Genomic DNA, 23,881 nt, shown 5'->3' with positions numbered 1-23,881 from the left:
AATTCACGATGTAATATAATTCTATAATTTTATAATCATTTCAACTAAACATACCTGTAAATAGTTAATAGTTTTGTAGTTCCATACACATATTTCGAAATGGAAATGTATTACATTAACTTGAAGTATGAGATGAAGTACACAATTTCATGCAGTAGAATCTATAAACTTTTTAAAAACATTTGCTGATATGAGATACAATATAACCTCTATTATCCGACCCTCTAACTGTTTTTCAGATTATCTGCACTCCTGTCCCAATAAAATAGCCCGATATCTAGCTGTGTACAGTAATTATTTATATCACTTTTTTCTACTTTTATGAATTGTTGTACCTATCACAATTACAAATGTTACTTTGCTGGATGCATAGCTTTTGCTTGGTTATCTGTCAAGATTAAATAAACATTTACACCTCCCTTGAACTATAAAAAAATTCACTTCGAATCTTCATTCTCGAATATTTCTTAGTACCGGTATTGTAATTGGCAAGCTTAGAATGGACATAAAAAATAAAATTAATTTTTATGAAAGTGCAGAAAAAAGTAACAGATTTTTAAAACTTCTTAAATGGCACCAGATAGACTTAACTTATGTCCATTAAAATTCAAATTCTCATTAGTGATGAAATATTAAACATAATATATAATACCGGTAACCTTAATGTGACCTGATGTTGACCTTCTTCACTGTCTTATTCAGAACCCATATTTGAACACAACTTTTTCAGATATTAAAAATTACATAACTGTGAATACCGGTAATGTATGTTATTAATTGAAAGTGGCACTCTCAATTTCCTAGTTATAATTACACATAAGTGCTTCTAAAATATAAAGATTATGATTAAGTTACGGTGTATATATATTTTGTGGTAATGAAGTTCAAAATTTTGCCTCCATTACATCCGAATTAATATCAAAATAAAAAATAAAATAATAAATTGATTTGAAATTAAAATTTAAGATAGTGTTTGTGAAAAATTTTCAGTTTTTTGTATTATGTGTATGAAACAGTACATGTTGGTCCCCATTATTGTAGAAAAAAGAACCACTTTTTTTTTTTATAATCGTACTTACACTGTAGTGTCATTTGATTTAACAGAGGGAACGTGCTGGAGGAATCTGTGCAGCTTTCTTTATATGCCGTCGATAATTTTAAGACAAGTTTCTTCACAAGAATATTTCAGCTTGTACATATATAGATATTGTTTTTCATTGTTATTGTAAAAAGGTTATGTCACTTTTTAAAATTTAACTTAATTAATGTCTGTTGCTTTGATTTCAGAGTCAACAAAACTTCTTTTCATTGATTTTGAAGTGTTTTTCATTCTTATTTATTGCTTACTAAACTGGTAGCTTGTTTTGTATACATTGACTTAAGAATATATTAGTTATTGAGATTTAAAAGTCACATTTTCAGTGGTTATTGAACGAACTTTAAATAGGAATGCATAACATTTAAAATTCAGCAGCAAAGAAGTTTTTAACACCGGGCATTGATTAGTTTGAATGAAGAATAACAAGAGTGATGGAACCTTTCTCTGTGACTATGAAAAATATATAGATTTTAAAGTCTGAATCGTTTGTTATTCAGCAAAGAGGTGTTTATTGCATGTCATAGATGTGTCCTTTGTTCAATACAGATAGAGTTAATCAAATATTAATTTTATGTATTACATTAACACTGTAATATTTATATTAATAAAATTGTAATTTACTCCTCACAATTTTAATTAAATATGAACTTTTTTAATGTAAATTTTTCATTTTTTTTCTGTGCATGTCACTCTGAGGTATTTAGGGGTATTCTCCAGATGATTAGCACTATTATCATATACGTAACAATAATTTTGATGCATGTAGAAATCCTGTGACGGGGCAGGCATGGCCACCAAATATGTAGGGTGGCCATTGTATCGTAAATTATTATTATTATATTTTTTTGTAGATTACTGTACTGTAATTAATTTGTCTAATTTATTTCCGTGTGTAACAGCAGTATTTCATGTATTCTTTGAACTTATAAATTGGGTTTTGAATTCATAAGTCGAAGTAGATTTGAATTAGCATCTAATGTAGGTTATGTAAAATGTAAAAATCTCCACGCATCATAATCAATATAAATGTTACACATAAAGAAGGGAGAGAGTAAAATATTGCATAATTTAAATTTACGTTTAATTACCATTTTTCCCTTAAAATTGCCATAAATAAAATATATATATTAATTAAAAATCTTGTTTCAAGTAAACGTACTTTCTACATATGGCCTTGAAAATGTTCATTTAAGCAACTTAAAATATTAAATAAAAAGTAGGCCTACTTTCTAATGCTGCACTGTTACAAAAAGGATTATAAATAAAAATATTATAATGTAAATATTTTACCCGTGTTATATAATTACATTTTAATGCTCATGGTCTATTTGTAGATGTTATAAAAGTATTTATTACAAGATTCTTATGTAATACCTCGAAAAATCTTACAATGTTCAACGTTGGGTCTCAAACCTCGGACCTGTAGAAGAATACTGTGGTTGTCTTGTGTCAAGACTTTGTATTCAAAATCTGGAGTCTCTTTTCCATGGGATATCATCAGATATCTGTACCGGTAGTTTAGATTTATTCATGTAAATAATCCTTTTATTTACTACAATTATGTAGTTAATCTTTATCTTACATTGTTTACACTATTTAGCTAATATGTATAAAGCATTTCCAAAACCATGCATCGGTATAATAATTCAATGTGTCAGATGTCAGTAGAGTTTTTATTTTGTCACGAAAATTGATAGAAACAAATATTGTAGAATATCCTTTTTTTTTTAGTTAATGGATTTTTTTTATTAATTTTTGTGTACTTCACATAAGATGCAATTGAATTTTTGGTGTTGGTTCATTACTGACTCTTGCACTGCGATTTGTAGAATCGTTTGTGCATACACATGACTGAGTTAATCATAATATAACAGAGTACATGCACATTGCTTTCAGAATGTCAATAAAACATTGTAACCATAAGTCTTTGTTATGGGATGTATATAGCAGATATTTTTTTGGATGAGAATAGCAAATTGTGCCCTTCTGATTGCAGCTAACCCTTCTGGGGACATTGTACTTGCGAGGACCAATTAACATTGGTAGACAGCCCTTAGTATTCCTTATTTGTTATCCCTTTTAATTAATATACAATCTTTATTTGTCTGCGATGGTAGTCTGTTTCTTACATAGAGTGTTAGAATACTGTTACAGACTTTTTGGCAGGTAGTATTCATAAAATTAGATACTGGTAATATATTTCTAAAAGTAAATGCCTACCGAGCTAAAATATCTTTATTGTTAATACTACATGTTGTTCAGTCTTTCCCTCTAGTAAAACATGGGTCCTTTAAAATTTTCAGATTGTTTACGAGACTGTTGCCCGACATTCTAAGTTAGTTTATGTAACACTAGCCGTACCCGTGCACTCTGCTGCACCCGTTAGAAATAAATATAAAGTAATTACATAATTAAAATAGGATATTTGGTCCAGGGAACAGTCGTGTTTGATAGAAGGATATATCGTTTATTATGTTACTTAATTTAAATTGTGTTAAAAAAAATTAAAATGCGATCATTTTGATCCAGAGACCACTCATTCGGTCATAAAAATTATTTTAGGAAATACAGGAAACGAATGTACAGAATAGCCTATCAAGTTTTCTGTGCATAAGAAGCTTTTTTAATCTTACCTGTCCTCGATTCACTCAGAAGTTACTGTAATAACATTATAGCATTATGTCCATCTAGAGAAATTACACTTTCCAATGGTGAATTAATAATTAATTACACAAATCGGTTAATTTAGCTTCCGACATTACTTCATACAAATACAGAAACATTCTCTGTTGTTGTCCAAGGCCCCTTATAGACGAAGTCATTTGTTTTTTATTTCATTACACCGCCTCCGATGGTGTTGTTATTGTAATTTTGAAACTCATTTATCTCATTAAATATCGGTCCTATCAAAATTTTGCATAGAATAAAACTTATCGGAAATTATTTTTAAAGAAACTTTTGTTGTGTAATATTTTTCATGAAAATTAATAATAAGGGAGATATTTCGATTTATTTAATTCATGCACCCTTATACCCCCCTTTTAAATAAAATATTTTGAATGACATATAGCCTAAATTCTAAGTTACAAAGAACTTAATTTATATTCCAAATATCATATAAATCGGTTCAGTCATTATCGCGTAAAAGGGTAACAACATCCAGACAGACAGACAGACATACAAACAAAAATTTCAAAAAAGCGATTTTCGGTTTCAGGGCGGTTAATTATATATGTTAGGACCAATTATTTTTGGAAAATCGAAAATTACCAGAAAAATTTTGGCTACAGATTTATTATTAGTATAGATTTGAAAGTCGTTAATTGGAACTAAACAGAAAAATGTCTCACTTAACCACCTGTGACGAGTACTTCATTTCATAGACAATATAAAGAAGACAAATGTCTATTCAGACATTTTCATTTCATTTTTTCACTTACTCTGATATACATAACACCTTTGGTATTACTTCTTACATTCCAAAAAAATTAATCAAATAATAAATATACATGTGATTTGACTCCTGTAAATCATAACACCTTTTCACATGTAGACAGTCTCCATTCTATACTCTTCTTAGCACTACATGACGTCATCAATGAGCCAGGGACATAACATTCAGGAGACAGTAAAGCTAGGGATGAAGATGGGACTTGTAAGATAGGTACTGATTTTATGATCTACGTATGTTCTGTAAGAAGTTACATCATCCACTTGTTTTTATGAATACATCTACTGACTGGAAGGTGCCAGATGGTGGTGGGATTTTTCTCGTTGCCAAAACTTCCAGAATAACCCCGAGATTCACTGAGCCTCCTATCAAATTGAGTGGTAAAAGATGGTCAGAGCAGGTGCTGGCTATCTCAGTCTTAAGCCGAAATCACGAAAGCATGGTCCTATACCTCCATGCCTCCCAAGCGCCTTCATGGAATGTAAAGGATATACCTTTACCTTGTACTTTTTTCGAGCTTGTAATCCCCCCTTCTTACATACTTTTTTTTAAGCTCTGAAACTTGCATGGGAAGATTTAAAACTCCCGCAGGCAAAGAAGCAACTTGTGACAGATCTGTAACTTATATTTTTGAACCCCTTTGTATCCTCTTCAGCCATTGGGAACTGGATACGTCACTTGCCTTTCTGGCGTCACAGATAGGGTGGCCAGATAAAAATGTTCAAAAGCAGAACATATGAAGGAAAAAAGCAGGACATTTAAAAAAAAAGCCTGACAACACATTAAAATTCCTTTTCATTCATTGAGAACGATAAAAGCAATAGGCAAACACAGTACCAAAGCTATTCATTGTTATTAATCTTACAGTTTCATTGTTCATACTTCTGTGAAGAGGAAGTGTCCTTCAGCACCTTTGGGAATTTCTATAAATAGGTGTGAAATTCTTTACATGTAAAATGCTTCAAATTATATTGTACTGTTAACAATACCCTTTACTGCTTCTACTGATAGTCTGTTCCTTTCATCTGACCATTGGGTGTTGATTAGTGAAAATACCCTATCAACATTGACATTATGTGCAGTTATCGAAAAAAAAGAAAATTGTCATATATATATATACAGCAAAGTTTGGAAACACGTAACATTCACAACCTGCTCAAAAAATGTATTCCACTGAAAATCTATTGTTTCCAAGAAAAAGCTTCATCTTGCTTCCAAACAAATTCTTTTAGAGCACAGAATTCATAAAATGCATATTTTTCATATAACAACAGAAACACAAACTTTTGATCTCAGATTTTATCTTACATAGGCCCAACTGTATTTTTAATATTTGGTACATTATGTTCTTGAAAGTTATATGCAGTTATATTGTCAGACTCCAAAGCAGCTTTTCTATCAATAGTCTCTAAACACACACCTTCATCTCAAACAGCAGAAATAACTAAAATCCTCTCTCAATTAATATCACTCAATAAAAGAATTGTATTCCAATGGATACCATCCCATTATGGAATCATGGGAAACGAGAATGCGGATGCTTTAACAAAGAAGGGCAGCACTGCTACTTACAGACCTGTTACTAAATCTACATATTACTCTGTGAAAAGATTTATTAAATCTACATACTTAGACTTCAACAAACAAAATTTGATAACACAATCACAAGGGAAAAAATGGAACTCTCTGCATCATAATCCACAGTTAATTCCCGATTTACCACGAAAATCGTCTGTAGCTGCATTTAGATTGGCAACAGGCCATGACTGTTTGGCCAAACACCTGCATAGAATTGGAATATATCAGTCCCCTAACTGCCCATTGTGCAACTCAAACCAAGAAATCGATTCGGAACACCTCAAAATCTGTGCTTCAGTGGCTGGTCATGATAATATCTTTGAAAAATATTGGAGTGCAAGAGGTCAAATGACTTTATTGTCAAGCACCTGGCATTAGAAAACAACAACAACAACATATTCTTGAAAGGCAAGAAGTCGGACATTTTGGCTTTATTGTAAAAAGCCGGATGCTCACAAAATACTAAAAACGGAGGACATGTCCGGTGAAATCTGGACGTCTGGTCACCCTAGCCACACAGGAAGTAAACACGATATTGTTACATGTATACATCTCCTAACTTTCCTTCTGGGCTTATCTGTCCGCCCATCCACTCACCTGCTATCCAGTTGAATGTCTCCAATTGGGGTGAAGGAAGGGGGAATGCTGTTAGTTGGAACATCGTGCTTTGCCCCTGTACCACGTGCTTTACTAGAGACGTCAGAAGTTGCATCTTTCTCCCCGACTACTGTTATAATTAAATCTTTTTATGCTCGACCATGCCGAAATGTAGTAATTATACACCTGGTAGCAGTCCTTTAATGCATGTCATTAAAGTACACCTATTCATTAAAGTTCAGGTTTTCGATTATTCTCGGATATGCAATCGAAAGACAACTAGGGAAACGTCACGGAGGCTGGAAATCCAATACTGTCGCAGAAGGTTATGTTCTGATCCTATAACAATTAGCGTTAATTGTAAATAATATTCAAATAAATTCAATTTGTCATCTCGTTTTTCAATGTCGAATTCAATTTCAAGGTTATATCAAGATTAATTTTTATCTTACTCTCTAGATTATATCAAGGTCGTCGACATTCGTTTCCCGGAAAAAATCAATACTTTCGCGTCTGCGCACATCTCACAATTTATGAGGTAGGCTATTGCACTCACTCACATAACAATAACATAAATACTTATGAATAATTTCAAGTTATAAATATGGTCGAACATAAAAAGTCGTATGAAACTTGCCTATAATGGCAATTAAGACACTTGTATGAAAATTATGAAACTCGCTTGTGCTCGTTTTATAAACATCCTCGCGTCTTAATTACTACCATTATAGGCTCGTTGCATAATCTACTATTATAATGAGGACGTATAGATATGGGAAGTCCCCTAAAATAAATGACAGTGATTGGGGGCAGAAGGGTAGGCACGAATTAATTTCTAATGATGAAAGAGTAATGGAACGGAGAAAAATTCTCTCCGGCGCCGGGATTTGAACCCGGGTTTTCAGCTCTACGTGCTGATGCTTTATCCACTAAGCCACACCGGATACAACCCCGGCGTCGAATAGAATCGTCTCAGATTAAGCTCCAACTCTTGGGTTCCCTCTAGTGGCCGCCCTCTGCACTACGTCATAGATGTCTATGTGCAGAGGGCGGCCACTAGAGGGAACCCAAGAGTTGGAGCTTAATCTGAGACGATTCTATTCGACGCCGGGGTTGTATCCAGTGTGGCTTAGTGGATAAAGCATCAGCACGTAGAGCTGAAAACCCGGGTTCAAATCCCGGCGCCGGAGAGAATTTTTCTCCGTTCCATTACTCTTTCATTGTATAATATATATAATTTCTAATGAGTCGATGTTTCCCTACTGTTGGTATCACCCCAGAGGGGAAGAAATTTTCGAAAATATTGGTTTTGGGATTTATTTTCTATAAAAATGTGCTTTTTATGAATACTGTTTGCCTTCAAGTTTGTATTCCTCTTCTTAAACACTTTATATAAGACTGAAAAAATTCGCGAAACATGTACGATACAGGACTGTTTAATAATGAATTCATGTTGAACCTTTTAGAATGAGGACACATTGATATGGTAAACCCTCTAAACAATGAAATGACAGAGAGCTGCACACTTGCAAGCCAGTTTGTTGACCTCCTGATCCGGTTTGTAGAGTCGCCATGGAAACACATTCTCCCCCACTCCTGTCGAGCAAGTGAGCAGTACGGAGCAGGTTGATTTGTACTAGGTTGCTTGTGTCGGTCGCCCACTATTGCTGCTGCTGCCGCTGGTTGATGCTGCTGACGCTGCTACTGTTACTGTTACTGTTGATGTTGATGTTGTTGATGTTGTTGTTTCACCGTTATACTTGGTAATACAGTATAATAGAATGTCGCTCTCTTTTAGGTGAGGTTGGTAGCCTGTTGCCTCCATTACATACTTGCATTGTAGCTGGAAGCGGAACCACGAATAATATCTGGGAGTGTTTGCTTACAAAACCTACTAGCTCCAGACAAACAAATTACTTCCCTCCATATTAATTTAAAATCATGATGTGCAATAATCATGATATGTTTTGTGGTACAAGTCAAATTACATGCGTATGTTTTAAGTTTATAAAAAAAATTACAATTAAATTACAAAGTTGCTGTAATATTGATATTTATTTTATATAGTTAAATGATCAACATCGGAAGTCTAGTAAGTTTGAAGCTATTCTTCCATCAGTTCGCATATTACGTATGAAAAGACTATCCTTCAGATTACATGATGTGAATGTACATCTGAATTTTCTGTAAAAAATCCTGTAATTTTACAACAAAAAAACAGAAGTCAGTTTTCATTATTAAAAACAGTTCTTTCTATACTTTACGGTATTTATAAAAACACAATTGTGTTGATTAAACAAAATTGTTTACAAATTTTTTAATGTACATCTTGATTACACAACTTTTAATACTATATCACTTCGGAATATGTATTATATGTCCTTCTCATGTTAAATTCTATCGTACCTGGTTAACATGTTTCGGCCTGTTATTGGCCTTCTTCAGAACTGGTTGTTGCTGGTCTTGGCGCCTTTTGTTTTGTTTCCTGTGGGGGTGTGTTTGTGTAGTGTAATGTGGAGTCAAAGAGTATGTGTGTTCTGAAATTGACTCCACATTTCACTACACAAACACACCCCCACAGGAAACAAAACAAAAGGCGCCAAGACCACAACAACCAGCTCTGAAGAAGGCCAATAACAGGCCGAAACTTGTTAACTTGGTACGAAAAAATTTAACACGAGAAAGACATATAATACATATTCCGAACGTTTTTAACTTGGGAAGATACTTTTAATCTTGCAGAAGAAAGCCATGAACCCCACGCCATATCAAGTTACGATGAAAGTGAAAGGTTGATGACAGTCCTTACTGACCGTGATTATTGTCTTTTTGAAAACACATTTTCAAAATTCTTAACTGTCACATGTAGAAGAGAACAACCACCAGGATTGCCACTGTCGATTAGTAACGACCACTAGATGGAAGTACAGTTGTTTCATGCAATTCAAATGGGAGTTATAACGTGATTTCTTCTTCTGTCGCTAGATGGCAGCATAGCAAAATTGATAAAAATTGTTGCCTTCAAAGCCAATAACAGTGATCAATCTGTGATATGTGATCTGGGGTATAAGTAACATTCAGTATCCAACAAAAAAATTTCCCTCTTACGAGACATGAAACCCATATGCCATCTCTGTTGAAGAAGAAAAGAATGGAAAGAAGAGCTGTACTTTTCTGTAATTTATGCATTATGCAGTCATTTATAGACAGCTAATAGAATTAAACTTTGTGAATTATGCAGGATTGGTATTCATTATTGCATTCTTTCCCAGGGAAAGCATTATTTCCACGTATTTATACTAAAAATTAATGGCATATGTCTCCACATAACTAATAAAGCAACAATGAATAATGAACTATTGTTCGTGCGACAATTTTCACAAGTGTCATAATAAGATTATCCACGAGTTGGATACAGCACTTTATGGCATCTTAGCATTATAAATTGTAGAAAAGAAATTATAAAGAAATTCAATTCGGAATCCATAACTGACAAATTGTCTTCATATGTTCGTATTAATTAGTTGCGCCTGGCCTTGGCATTGAGTATATAGAAATGGATGACCTTGCAGGTTATGTTACAAATGTTCCTTTATTTTGTTAATATAGTGTCTTTGAACCACAGAACTGTTTTATGTGATATTAGAAAGGTGATACAAAATTGTTAAAGATTGGAAATAAATGATACGTTACCTTCTGTCCTGCATTATATTTCTTGTTCCATCGCGCGTAGAAACTATAACCAAGATAGCAAGCATTCAGGTATTACGTCATAGCAAATACATCATTGCTTTTATTGGCACGCATGCTATAACAAGTCAATCACGCACGATTTTTGATGTAGTAACAACCTGTTTATAATGCTAGGATGCCATAAAATAATTTTATTTAATATTATCTGTATAACAGTAATTTAATAACTCATTAACTCAGTTTACAAATTCACACTATTTAACTTCAGATGAACGGACAATTATTACTTCCTCACATTCAAAGTATTTTGATATTATGCCCATCTGGTAACAATTTTCTTTATTTCTAATGTGTATTAAAAATAGTTTCAAAAGCTTTTATTAAGTCTGTAATAAATTTATAGACCTTACATGACATACAGATAAAATCTTATAAATTATAACTGAAAAATACAAAAGTAAACATTAATTATTTCTGGAGATATGAATTGTAGACTGTCGTATTAAAAAATTATAAGTGGCCAGTTTTCCATTGTCATTATAGAAGGGGAATATTTTATTGTCGGAGTTGGTAGCTTATGTAAACAAGCTGCTCCTGATAGTACCGCAGCTTGAGGTTCACTCTTGGTCTCCTTTGTCACTTTGCATCAATATGAGGCATTGCTCTGTTTTCCTTAACAATCGAATCGTCCTTCCTCTCCTAAACTTTCCCCCTTTCCCAATAGCAGTTTGCTGCAGCTGCTTCCATCTTGTCACCTTCTTATGCTCTGTGAAGCTCACAATATGGGGTGGGGAGACCAAGACCAAAGCCTCCCAAATTTTGCCCTTCTATGTCATTATGAGGAAGATAAATTTTATCAACTAATTTATGACTCAGTTGTCACGAAACAATGTTTCTACGTAATGATGCCCAAACATAGCTACATTTTATTGCATACTAAATTTTATCAGTGTAAGTTAATTTTTAATGGATTTATAGTGACTTGTATCTTACTTGGTCTTTTTAATATGTGTAATGATGGTAATATGTATTTTCATTATTCACATAGTGTACGAGGCGCGTCCAGAAAGTAAGTTTTGATTGGTTGCTGACATTCAGGTGGTTGTTAATAAAAGGAATGATAAGATTTTCAGTACTAGTCATAATCACTTAATTACACGAACTGTTAGCCATCTTCTGTAGTACTCTGAATATTTTGTTACAATTACGACCGCAAAATGTCCCAATTTTATGCATTAAGGCAAACATAAACATAAACCCTCATTTAGCCATTGGATGTAAAAAAAAATCAAGATATATGTTCGATGTAATTTTAGATCGCCATATGGAAAATAAAATTGTTTGCGATAATCTATTTCCTCCATTGTTAAAGAGTAATATCTTGATTACACAACTTTTAACACTATATCACTTTGTAATATAATATATGGTGATTACTTTCACGTGTTAATATTTAACTAATTTTATAAATGCGTAGTTTCAGCTTGGGAGCCATCTTCAGAGCCATACTAGTAAATGAGGTACCGTATTTACAGCTTAATTCAGTATTAACACGTGAAAGTAATCATTAGGGCTCGGAAGTTGAGGACCTAAAAACACAGAAAATGACCTATAGAATAACCTTAAATTTCTGAAAATATGACATTAACATGATTTTAATAGTAGAATGCAAACAAAACAGTACACTTCCATCTATGGAAAATACATTGTCACCAAACTCGACTGCCGCAAAAAATGTTGTCTGCTTTTTTTTTCTCTCTCTCTCTTGTACAGAGGAGGGACCCGAAGGCTTATTGTGCTTACCGCTTCTATTCTGACATTTTTATGTCTTCACTTGTGTGATACAATATGTTGACTGCGAGCACTGCGGCTGCAGTATTTGTTCTCTTGCGTTTAATGGGGGGAAGCACTAATACACGTGATCAGAAGTAAGGCTGATGCAACCATACAGAAAACTCTTGTAAGACGCAACGGGTTCTAGAATATAGACTGCGACTACACCGTAAAAAAAATGTCCGTTCGTAAGTAGAAAAGGGCAAAAATGCAACAAAACGTAGGATATTTCCTAAAAAATGACCAATAGAAAATAAAATACCAAAAAATGCAAGAAAATGCAAAATAAAAGTAGGCTATATTAGTTTGTATTGCATCCTGCATTGTCTGTGATGTCTCAGAAAAAAGATGATATTTCACAAACTTCCGAGCCCTAGTAATCACATAGGTCTATTATATTGCTAACTAATATCTGTTGAACTCGAATTATATGCTTTAATATGAACTGTTGTATTTCGGTCACATCTCTAAATGTATAGTATAACTCCAGTTATCCAGACTAATTTGGGATTAGAATGATTCGGATATACAGAAATCAGGATGATTGGGTCAGAAGTGAAAATCATTCTGTCATGCTATTGTAAAATTTCAGTACTGCATACATTAAGAGAACAAAAGTTGCTAATATTTAAACATGAAAAGTATTTTTTAAAAGAACAAAAGTTACAAAAACATTTAAATGCAAAATGTATTTTTAATGGACCGGTACCGGTACTCTACACACAATGAAACATTAAAAGGAACTCTGTATATTTTTTTTAAATCGACCTGGATATTCGGTGTTCGGATAATTGGAGTTATACTTAATGTCTGTTTTTGCATAATATCTTAATATTATCCATAACGGAGTCAATCTTTTGGTAACCATTGTAATCTTCTTTTTGTGTGAGTTGTTGGAGTTTCGATAACAGATAGAAAATATGCTGTCTCAATGTTTTATTGACTTCAGTCATTACAGCAATTTTCGTTTTAGTAGTGCTGGTAGTAGGCAAGCGATTTCATTTCACTATGAACAGTTTTGTGGTTACACACTTGTGCAGAGTGTAAATTTGTGTTTAGTGCTTTGATAATTATAGTTACAAAGATTTTTCTTTGATTGGTAGCCTAAATTAAATCTCGAAACAATTTATGCAGAAAAAAAGTGCTGAATATGATCAAAAGCAATAATTACGTGAACATAACTGTGAGATTTGGGTCGGAAAAATGGCAACAGGCTTGATAAATGCTTTAAAACTGTATTCCCCAGTATAAAGATATGTAGAAGTAGCTAACAATGTGTGTAATAGTGTAGTAATAAAATAGTTCCGGTATTGAAAATGTTGCTATTTCACTTATTTACTACCAATCGGAACTTACTTTCTGAACACGCGTCGTAATTTAACTATAAATATTTTTTTTCTTCATATTGGTTAAGTTATTCAAATTCAAAGTGTTTTGTAACATTTTAAAAACTTTCTTATGTCTTCGTAATTTGATCTAAGTGTTCCAGTAATACATAACCTAAAATACTGATAGCTATGCGAGCCATAATTGCCTTATATAGTCCTTTTAATTCTCCTGTATCTGGCCCTAATTGGTCAGCATTGAGTAGAGTGACCTTGTTTATAAGTTTATATTATGAAGGGCTACGAAATCAAACTATGTTATATATATGCTCATTAGACATTTGGCAGACTTTGGGTAGGCCTTTAAACCCTGTTCCTCTCATCACATCACCTTGCATTGCTGTCGAGATGCACACAATATCACCTCCACTCTGGTGCTTTTGATTTTGCTGCAGCTGCATTCCTATCCCTCCACGTCATTCTTCCCCTCCATCCTTCACATGTTAGGTTACAATTTTTATTGTTATGGGTTAATTTATTGTGATTCATTTCGCCGGCTTTATTTAGTATGATTTATTGTTCTATTGTGTGAAATTATATAACTCCATTTATCATAGCAGGGCCATTGAGGTAGGATCATCGCATCATGAACAGCCTTGTAGCAACCATTTTCTATCCAAGTGTGTCCACTTCCAGCATCCCTGGTTGATTGGTTACTGATGTCTCCAAAAGTTGTTACTTAGATGTTCCTAGACTCTGCTAGTCTGATATTTTGAAATTAATTTTCTAAAATGAGAGTACCTAATTCAAAATTTAATATCGTCTGCTGATAGGGTTATAGGTGAGGATGATTGGCAGAGTTATATTTAGCCCTGTACGAGAAACGGGTATTAAATTTTTGCCTGGAGCCCTCATATTTCGGGACTGTCTTTTGTGTTTAGGTGAGGGGTTTGGACTTTTACCATTGCTGGTTGTCACAATAAAAAATTAAGACACAACGTTTCGAAGGGTGGTCTCCCTTCGTCTTCAGGTGGAAGGAAGGAGAGAAAGGAAAAAACCTACTGTTGGGATCGTTACGTACGTTCAACGATCAGTCATACAGAATAGCTGAAGACGAAGGGAGAACACCCTTCGAAACGTTGTCTTAATTTTTGATTGTGACAACCAGCAATGGAAAAAGTCCAAACCCCTCACCTAAACATTAATGATCCACCATTGCTTTCCAACGTCTCATTTAGATCAACACTGTCTTTTGTGTTTTATGAAACTACCATACATGGTACCCTCACTTTACTTATCTTTCAGGCTAAGGATTTATATTCTACTTAAGAATTTATGGTCCTTTTCTTGGTTTAAATCTGCCAACCTCAAATATATTAATAAACACGGTAACCACTCGACCACCAAAGACGACCTGCACCCCCATTTCACCTCCACCCTTAATAAGGAATGGATTTCCTATTATTGTACAGGATCTTTTGGGACTTGATTATACCCTTATTTAACCCTGCAACCCCATGAAGAATGGTATACCAATTTTTTCAACCCCACCTATTTCCTGTCAACCCTTGATAAGTGTAACACCTTTGTTACGTCCCCTAACACCCTTAACTAACACTAAACTTGTCTCTCTCCGACACGCTGGGGCGGAAACACACAGTGGCTACGTTCCGGAAGGGAGTCCGAGCAGTGCAGATGGTGGGCAGAGCAAGTATGTATCACGCCTGCTCAGTCGGACACTCACACATTCAGACACGCACATTTTTCATACATTTAGTCATTCTTACAACCATTTTGTAGATCAAAGAAGGGTGCTTGAAGGTTGTAAGAATAGATGGAGTAGACACTTGCATCTTACCAGCAGAGGTTTGATATATACAGAATTGTATACTTTTGAAGTCTTCTTTTATAATACAAATACAAAAAATATATTTGGTTTATAAGTTTCGACATATTATCTAGAAATAAGGAGCATTACTGTATGCTTCTGGTGATGATAACCTTAAAAAATAACGAATACAGCGAATAGTTATTACAATAATCTGTTGGTGAGTTGCAAAGAGTCCATCCCATGTAGTTCTTCACAACCTAATTGCATGCTCCTGAAGTCAGGTGACGCTTGTGATTGGGTATGAACTCTGCCGGGATTTAGTTCTTTAACACAAGTACATTATAATAATGAAGTAGTGTACAAGTTCCCAGTCTAAAATTATTTTTCTGTTGAGTTAAAAAAAAGAAAACATTTTTATTTTATTTTTATTAGCTTAATATAGGAATGTTGCCTTTTGGACTTTTTAGAAATACCTAATTGTAATCAATGAATAGACTGCATTATAGGTAATTCTTAAACTAAATTTCTAAACACATGCAGTTCGGTGTCATTTTGATTACAGTTAGTCTAAAAGCAGTGGTATCGTAACCTTTCTTGAATTAATTTCCAGGAGCTAGAAAGGAATCATTGGTCTTGTTAAATATTTTTCTTAAACTAATACCAGTACTTAAAAGCTTTAAAAGTTGAGAATTTATGATATCTTTATTTTTTTAATTATAAAAAATCTGGAATACGAGTATAAATGGTCTTTCATGTTTCAATAAAGTGCACCAGTAACAGCATGAGATTTTTCTCAATTTTGTTCACAATAATAATTATTCCATTTGCTCTACAGTTACTTGAATATCTGTCTCAATATTTAAGCTTTTTCATGTGTCGTAATTACTGCATAATAAGCAGTAACTTAACGGTTTTCTTTGAACATACAACTCAGTGTGTCGAAATGTTTTAAGGGAAAATGATTGTTAAGATGTATGAAAAATTAGAAATAGTCTCCTGAAATCACATTGCCATAGATTTATTTGTAATGATCGTAGCTTTTTGAATTTTTTTGTTCTTAATAAGAAAACCTTTGGCTGTTGAATTAACCTACAATGGTTGTTATCTATTGCACTGTAAACTAGAAATTATATATAGGCTATATTTTTTTAATTTGAAGGTTTTTTTAGATTATTATTATTATTATTATTATTATTATTATTATTATTATTATTATTATTATTACATCACTATACATTAATGCAATTTATTCATTTTCTGTAGTTCTCAATGGTAATAAAATTTAAACCGTCAGTTGCCAGATGACAAATTTCAGAAAGCTACTATTGTTAGGACCAAATCTATGGCAGTCTGATATTTTTCTAATTTTTTATACATCAAAACAACTATCTTCCATTTTGAATCCTTCGTACACTACTTTTAACACTTGAATATAAGTAATTGATTAACTAGCGGACTTACTCGTGTTAATTATGTAAGTCTGTGCGGCTTACAGCTGTTTCGGTGCATCATCACACCATCCTCAGAGCCTACTAGATCTCGGCATCATCTCGAACTTCTCTGCCTGTTGTGTGGGTGCGTTTGATTGTGCGGACATGGAAATCCAACACATACAACCCAAGAACCAAAAACTCGACACACTAGAACAATATGAAATATACAAACACACTAAAACACACCCCGATCAAATTCTCAACACACAGATCAATTTAAGTACACATACACACTATTTGACTCCATTTTTCAACACCTTTCAACAATCAAACGCACCCACACAACAGGCAGAGAAGTTCGAGATGACGCCGAGATCTAGTAGGCTCTGAGGATGGTGTGATGAAGCACCGAAACAGCTGTAAGCCACACAGACTTACATAATTATCACGAGTAAGTCCGCTAGTTAATCAATTACTTAACTATCTCCTCTTAAGTGTGTTACTTATTACTAAACATTTCGCCTACAACCATTCTAAACTTCTATTTTGTTTATTATTTTCGTGATACGAGTTCATTATTATTAGAATGTCCTTGGTGAGTTACTTTTTTTATTCTGGAGTTCTGGTAGCTTCACTTATCAACAAGAATGAACCAGCAATTTATGTACTAAACAGAGACATAAATTCTGGGCCACGATTTCTTGTGTTAGAACGTATTGCGATATGAAAATAAAGCAGACATCCTTATCACCAGATACCACTGCTGAAAGATTATGTAATGTTCCTATAATTTCGATTTTGGCCGTAAAAATTCAGTTATGTAGTCGCTGATATTTGTACATTTATTCACAGCACTGAATATTTCCGAGAAGGCTGAATGTGGTAAGAAACATGCATGGTGTGTTTACTTTCCACATAATTCACAATGAATGAAATGAAATGTTTCATTAGAAGTGAGAGCACACACAAATGACTGCACGTTTTGTTGGAATATGTGAAGTTTGATACTGTGTCTATTAGGTAAATATTGAACTCTTCTGAAAGAATTTTATGTATTTCACAGGATGAATATGTGCCACAAATTTTGCAATTACCCGTCTATGTTTAACAGATGTAAGAATATTTAATCAATTATATAATGTAATAGGGAACTTGCTACAGCTCTTCCAAGAAACAGAAATATTTGACTTTAAAAACATGTTTATATTAAGCCAGAATAAATTACCTTATTATCACCAAGTGGACATGCATTTCTGATGATTTGTTTGAGGATTGGGTTAGGTCCTATAATTTGATTTTAAAAAATCGCATAGGTAAAATAATTGCGAATGAGGCCATAGAAAATTATGATATTTTTTAAAACTTAATTTGTGAACGAAATGATTGTGAACATTTTATTTCTATAGTCCCGTTGTTCTAATTTCCGGCAGCCAATCGCGTTGCAGGTCGGCTACATTTAAACGTGTGCGTCTTGTGATTCGCTGAGGAAGACGTTATTAATTTCTTAAGGCTCGATAAATACTTAATATAATCGCCCGCCATTTTGGCTCTTTCGTTGGCGTTCGCAGAAAGCACACGAATACGTTATTTGCCGCTCAATTATTTGCTGAATTACAGTGCGTTTGATTTATTATCATAGAAGCTACGACATGATAATGTTTAACGGTGTGGCAAATAGATTCCTCGTATGGTAGCTCGGCAACGAAAGAACAAAAATGGCGAACGATACTACCTACCTAGACTTTATAGAGCCTTGACTTCCTAAGACGTAAGCAAAGAGGAGGAGTCACGCCGGGAATAACAGCGTCGCGACTATAATAGACTACATATTATCTGGTCTCATTTCTGACACCATGTTGATGCATATTGTTAAAATATACATACTGTATGTTTCTTCCCTTTTTCGATATATATTTTTTTTATTATATTTTTCCCTATATAATATATATGAAAAGGCAATATCTATATTTAATCTCACTCCTTCATAACTTATTTCGAAAAGCATTTAAATATATTATGGACCCAAAATCTCAAATTAACCATTTATATTGCATTGAGAGCAGAAATAAAATGATGTTTATTATGTGATGGAAAATTATAGTCTTCATTTACATATGCATGGATATATTCTTTCTCATATTCGTTGCAAATGGGTGAAGTTTGAAGTGTACGGTTCTTTCTTTTAGTGTTATTTTTACAACTCTCTGAAAAGATAAATATTCTGAAGCTATTTCCAAAGAATGATGAAAACAGGCATTTCAAAAAATAATATTTCCAACAAAGAACTTTATTAACATTCATAATATTACGTATATATTTTTTAAGTAATTTTCTCATCATCGCGTTACAAAAAGACAAATATCATAAAATATAATTACCTATGCATTTTACTTGCCCAAAAATCAAGAAACTTTAACCAAAATATATGTACAAAAGACGCAATGAGCAATATTATCATTTTATAAGATACTATTGTTGACATCGTACTAACCATGACACTAGAACATCTTCAGATATCCGTTTAATTTCAGATAAAAAAAATTGGGCTTAAAATAACACCCCGTTAACAATTTTATAAAAGCTCTCCACAGACAGAAATTTCCATTTGTTTTTGCGTATTTTTCATTACTTAGAAAATTGTTAGAAAATGAATATGCTTTTGAAATGAGCTCAATTTGCAACAGTTAATTAAATTATACTGAAGTAATATTTGAGTGACGGAAGTTAAGGTATCAAAGGAAAATTTTAGCTACACGTGAACAATGCCTGACAACATGCAGAAGTACCAATCAATTGGCGAAATTAGCTTCTAAATGAAACTTTCTTCATAACAAAGAATATTAGCATAGCTCAGTCGGTTAAGCACTTAAGGCTGGTTCACAATAAACCGGGAACGGGAACGACAACAGGAACGAGAACGGAAATATTGTTAAAATAAATGTATTTAAATGTGAGCATTCATAATTAACTATTGTGAATGCTTACATTTAAATACATTTATTTTAACATTATTTCCGTTCTCGTTGTCGTTTCCGTTTCCAGTTTATTGTGAATCAGCCTTTACCTGCCATTCCGGAGTTGCGCTTGGGTGCGGGTTCGATTCCTGCTTGAGCTGATTACCTGGTTGGGATTTTCCCGAGGTTTTCCCCAACCGTAAGCCGAATGTCAGGTAATGTATGGCGAATTCTCGATCTCATCTCGCTAAATACCATCTCGTTATCACCAATTCCATCGACGCTAAATAACTTAGTAGTTGATACAGCTTCGTTAAATAACCAACTAAAAAAATAGCAAATAATATTTCAATTTGAAACTCTAGATTCAGACTACTGTCTTATAATTATGATCTTGAAATTAAATTCTTTCGAACGAGTAAATCACACTCTTGTATCTCATTTATGTCTTAGCTCTGCGATGTAAAATTTCTTCAGAAATGGATGTCCACTTGTCTACGTGTATATCATGAAACAGTTTCATATGTACATGTGAATAACGAACTATACCCGATGTTCATACCTCATCAACACCTGTTAAGGCAGGCTTCTAGAGGGAGCAACTGTATTCCAGACAGGTGGGCTCTTACACAACATATTATTGAATGTTTACACTAAACAGTCGCCATTGTTTATGTACAGCACATCGTGATTCTCTTTATTAAAAGAAAATAAAAGGACGAAAAAGTGTACATCAATATTTGTATGTTTTTCCGATACATTTATACTGAAATAAGTATTTAATTTACTACAATAGTAATACTCTTTGACTGTTTAATTTTTAATTATAGTTTTGCCAATAATTTATCTGAGCTATAGAAAGAAATATTTTCGTTATTTATGAGATATGTTTGTTTTTCACAGAAAAAGTGTAAATAAATTCAAAGACACGTTTTTCACAAACGTACAATCATATTTATGTCCACATATTCTTTTGACCATTGAATTTTGTATCCACATTTTTAAAGTCCACTCTGTTTTGGTCCACAGCTAAGTCCACTAATGTAACCTCCATATTCTGCAATGTTACGTAGCTGGTTAGTGGCCACCAATTGTTAGATATCTCATTAATAAGTTATACGTTCTGAATTTACAAGTAGGGTAAATAGTTCAGAATTATTACGTACACATACAAAAATGAAGTTAACATACCGGTAGTAAGTTACTGCCTGAAAGGCATTGGCTCTCACCTCAAGATTTATGAAATGCGGAGTTACAAAAAATTAATAAAATTATGTAATAGTAGCATTAAAGGAAATCTATTTTTTACTTGACGCAATATTTTTTTATATGTACTAATTAATATTATAATAAATTTTTCTGTGAATGTCCTTACTCAAAAATGAATATATCTATTGAACATTCCACAGTTACTAATTTCTGTTGTGGACTTCGGAAATCATGGGCATTCTTTTATTTGGACTTATTTATCGTGGACATATAATTTTACCAAGTGGACACCATATCTGTGTTCCATGTAAGTGATGTTGGAATATTAAAGAGAAGTAAGGTTCATATTTTACATCTCTTGATTATTATTATATATCTGACCTTTAATTCAAGATTGCACTCAGCCGTGGTTTGATTTTTTTCGAGGCTTCCCCATCTCTAAAACAAATGGCTGATCATCTCATTTTGCCAAACACCATATTGCTATAAAAATTCCACCGATGCTAGGTAACTACACAATAGATAAAGTGTCATTAAAAACTGATTAAAAGTCACTAACCAGGTAATTAACTGTGTGTCAAGGTTGTACTGTTTGTTGTACACTGCGAAAGATCAATTCAGATTGGTAATCCATTTTTAAATTTAATTTCGAAATAGAAATTTCTCATAATTTTATGCATGAGATCAACAATCAAATCAGGCGCAGATTTAGACATTAATTTATGATGAGGTTGGAAGATGGCTGTAATAATAATAAACAGAAAAACAGTATTGTCACTTTCAGGTCTAATAAAGTTTTAAAATAAATTTATCATGAGAATATTGCCACTCTAAAATCTTAATTATGAATAGTCTTGAATTACTTCCGCTTAAGAGCAACAAGTTCACACTTGTGGCGTAACGGTTAGCGCGTCTGGCCGCGAAACCAGGTGGCTCGGGTTCGATTCCCGGTCGAGGTACCTGGTTGAGGTTTTTTTCCGGGTTTTCCCTCAGTCCTATATAAACAAATGCTGAGTAACTATCGGTGCTGGACCCCAGACTCATTTCACTGGCATTATCACCATCTCATTCAGACGCTAAATAACCTATGATGTTGATAATGAGTCGTAAAATAACCTACTAAAAATAAGACCAACAAAGCTTCGAACGTAAATTAAAGTCAATTAGATATTCTTTATTGGCACTGTTTAATGAAGTTGAAACCTCCTTTACTTATCCTCATAGATATTAAAAAAAGTCTCATTCGACACACTCTGAAACTTTATAATTGTAAACTATGTCGTATAGGCCTACTATTTTATTGCGTATTTTTATTGTTACTCAGTATCTACAATGAACTGAATTCTTTTTAATGGCCAATATAAAGCCTGTAGCGTCGTGATCTAGGCATCATGCCCGAACTCATGCTCGAGTCCTCATGGGGCAGGAATTTTTTCAAAATATTTTGGCCAGTGTATGGGACTGTTGTCCACCCAACTTCGGATGAATTTGAGAAGCTACGATAGATAGTGAAATCCAGCTGAGCGGATCATCGTGCTGACCACACGTTATCCACGTTCTGGTTGGTTGACTGTTCACCTTTGCTAAAGCATGTGAGTGTGAGGTCAGCAGTTGGTAAGTCGATCTTGGCTCTTCATGGGCTGCCACGCCACTGATGATGATTATTATTATTGTTGTTATATTTACAAGGATTGAAATACAAACGAGGAACAATGTAAGGTCAAGTTGGTTCACAACAGCAGAAATAAAGCTAAAAAACAAAAAGAAGGAAAAAACCTTTTGTCTCGTAACTATACATATTAGTTAAAAAATATATACGAAATGGCAAAATGTGATAGCTGGTCCCTGTTAACCCAAATCTTTGTCCATGCCTGAATTTTAGCCAAAAAGTTATTTTCAGTCTATTGTTTCTATATTTTATTTCAATATTAATGGCTGAGATTTACTTGAAAGTTTAAACAAAAGACTGTGTTTTTATTGTTTAGTCAACTGTCCGAAGACAGGTTGGAACCTCATAAGTGACACCAATAAGTCATCACTCATCTGATTTAACTCCTATTTTTTTATGAAGCCTAACTTTTATTTAAAAGACAAGCATTTTTAGTTTAAATACTTGTCTATTGATTTTTGTGCTAGTCATAATTTTTTACATGTGTTTTTTTATTTCGGCCATCAGAGGTCCCTGCAGTCTCAATATATTGACGTGCAGAAACATTTGTTACGAAGCAAATTTTGTGGATTTAGGCAATAAGTTCTGCAGCGTACACTGGTATGATGTAATCTAAAGCTGTACATAAACATAAGCGAGAAAAAACTTAAACATAAATACGTACACACACGTACACGATACTCCCCAAGGCCAGCCCAGTATTTTAACACATCCCTGAGCAATGATGAGGCCGGAGAATTGAGAGCTGCTGGCTGACACGACAACACAACACGGTGTGTGAGTGTTGTAGTCTCCCTCGTTGTTTGTGTCCCCCTCTCCCTCGCAGTTATTGTCGTGATGTGTGTTCACTGTCTCGGTTGTGGCCACTCTCACTAACTACTAATACTGCGGTGCATGAAGCATCCACCGCCAACGCCCCATTTCCTTCTTTTAGTATTCTAACCACTAGCTGGTGATCTTGGCTGTCATTATGTGAACCTGCCAGAACTGCTGTACTTAAAATTAATTTAAAATAGTATCGAGCATTGAAGTGCGTTTAATTTAATCTTCATGCTATCAGTGCCTTAAATGTGATAAGTTTCTTGTTTGTATGTTACATTTTATTTAATCTTTATTGTTTGACTTTTAAGGCTGGTTCACAATAAACCGAGAACGGAAACGATAACGGAAATAATGTTAAAATAAATGTATTTAAATATATTTATTTTA

At 33.6% G+C, this 23,881-nt stretch overlaps 1 protein-coding gene across 6 annotated transcripts in view; it reads left to right on the top strand.

Annotated features, from left to right (window-relative positions):
- slo (calcium-activated potassium channel slo) overlaps positions 1-23,881 on the top strand; it is a 427,716-nt gene that overhangs the window by 242,314 nt on the left and 161,521 nt on the right. For 3 of the 6 annotated variants that reach the window (XM_069824442.1, XM_069824447.1, XM_069824444.1), the window contains exon 14: positions 15,237-15,287. The exons of the other annotated variants lie outside the window; for them this stretch is intronic. In XM_069824442.1, the coding sequence (XP_069680543.1) occupies positions 15,237-15,287 (51 nt within the window). The remainder of the gene's footprint in view (positions 1-15,236; positions 15,288-23,881) is intronic. 6 annotated transcript variants of the gene reach the window in all.

This window comes from Periplaneta americana, chromosome 4, assembly GCF_040183065.1.
Source record: "Periplaneta americana isolate PAMFEO1 chromosome 4, P.americana_PAMFEO1_priV1, whole genome shotgun sequence".
NCBI lineage: Eukaryota > Metazoa > Arthropoda > Insecta > Blattodea > Blattidae > Periplaneta > Periplaneta americana.
Note: the sequence above shows the minus strand (reverse complement) of the source record. Positions and strands in the feature narration are given on the sequence as shown.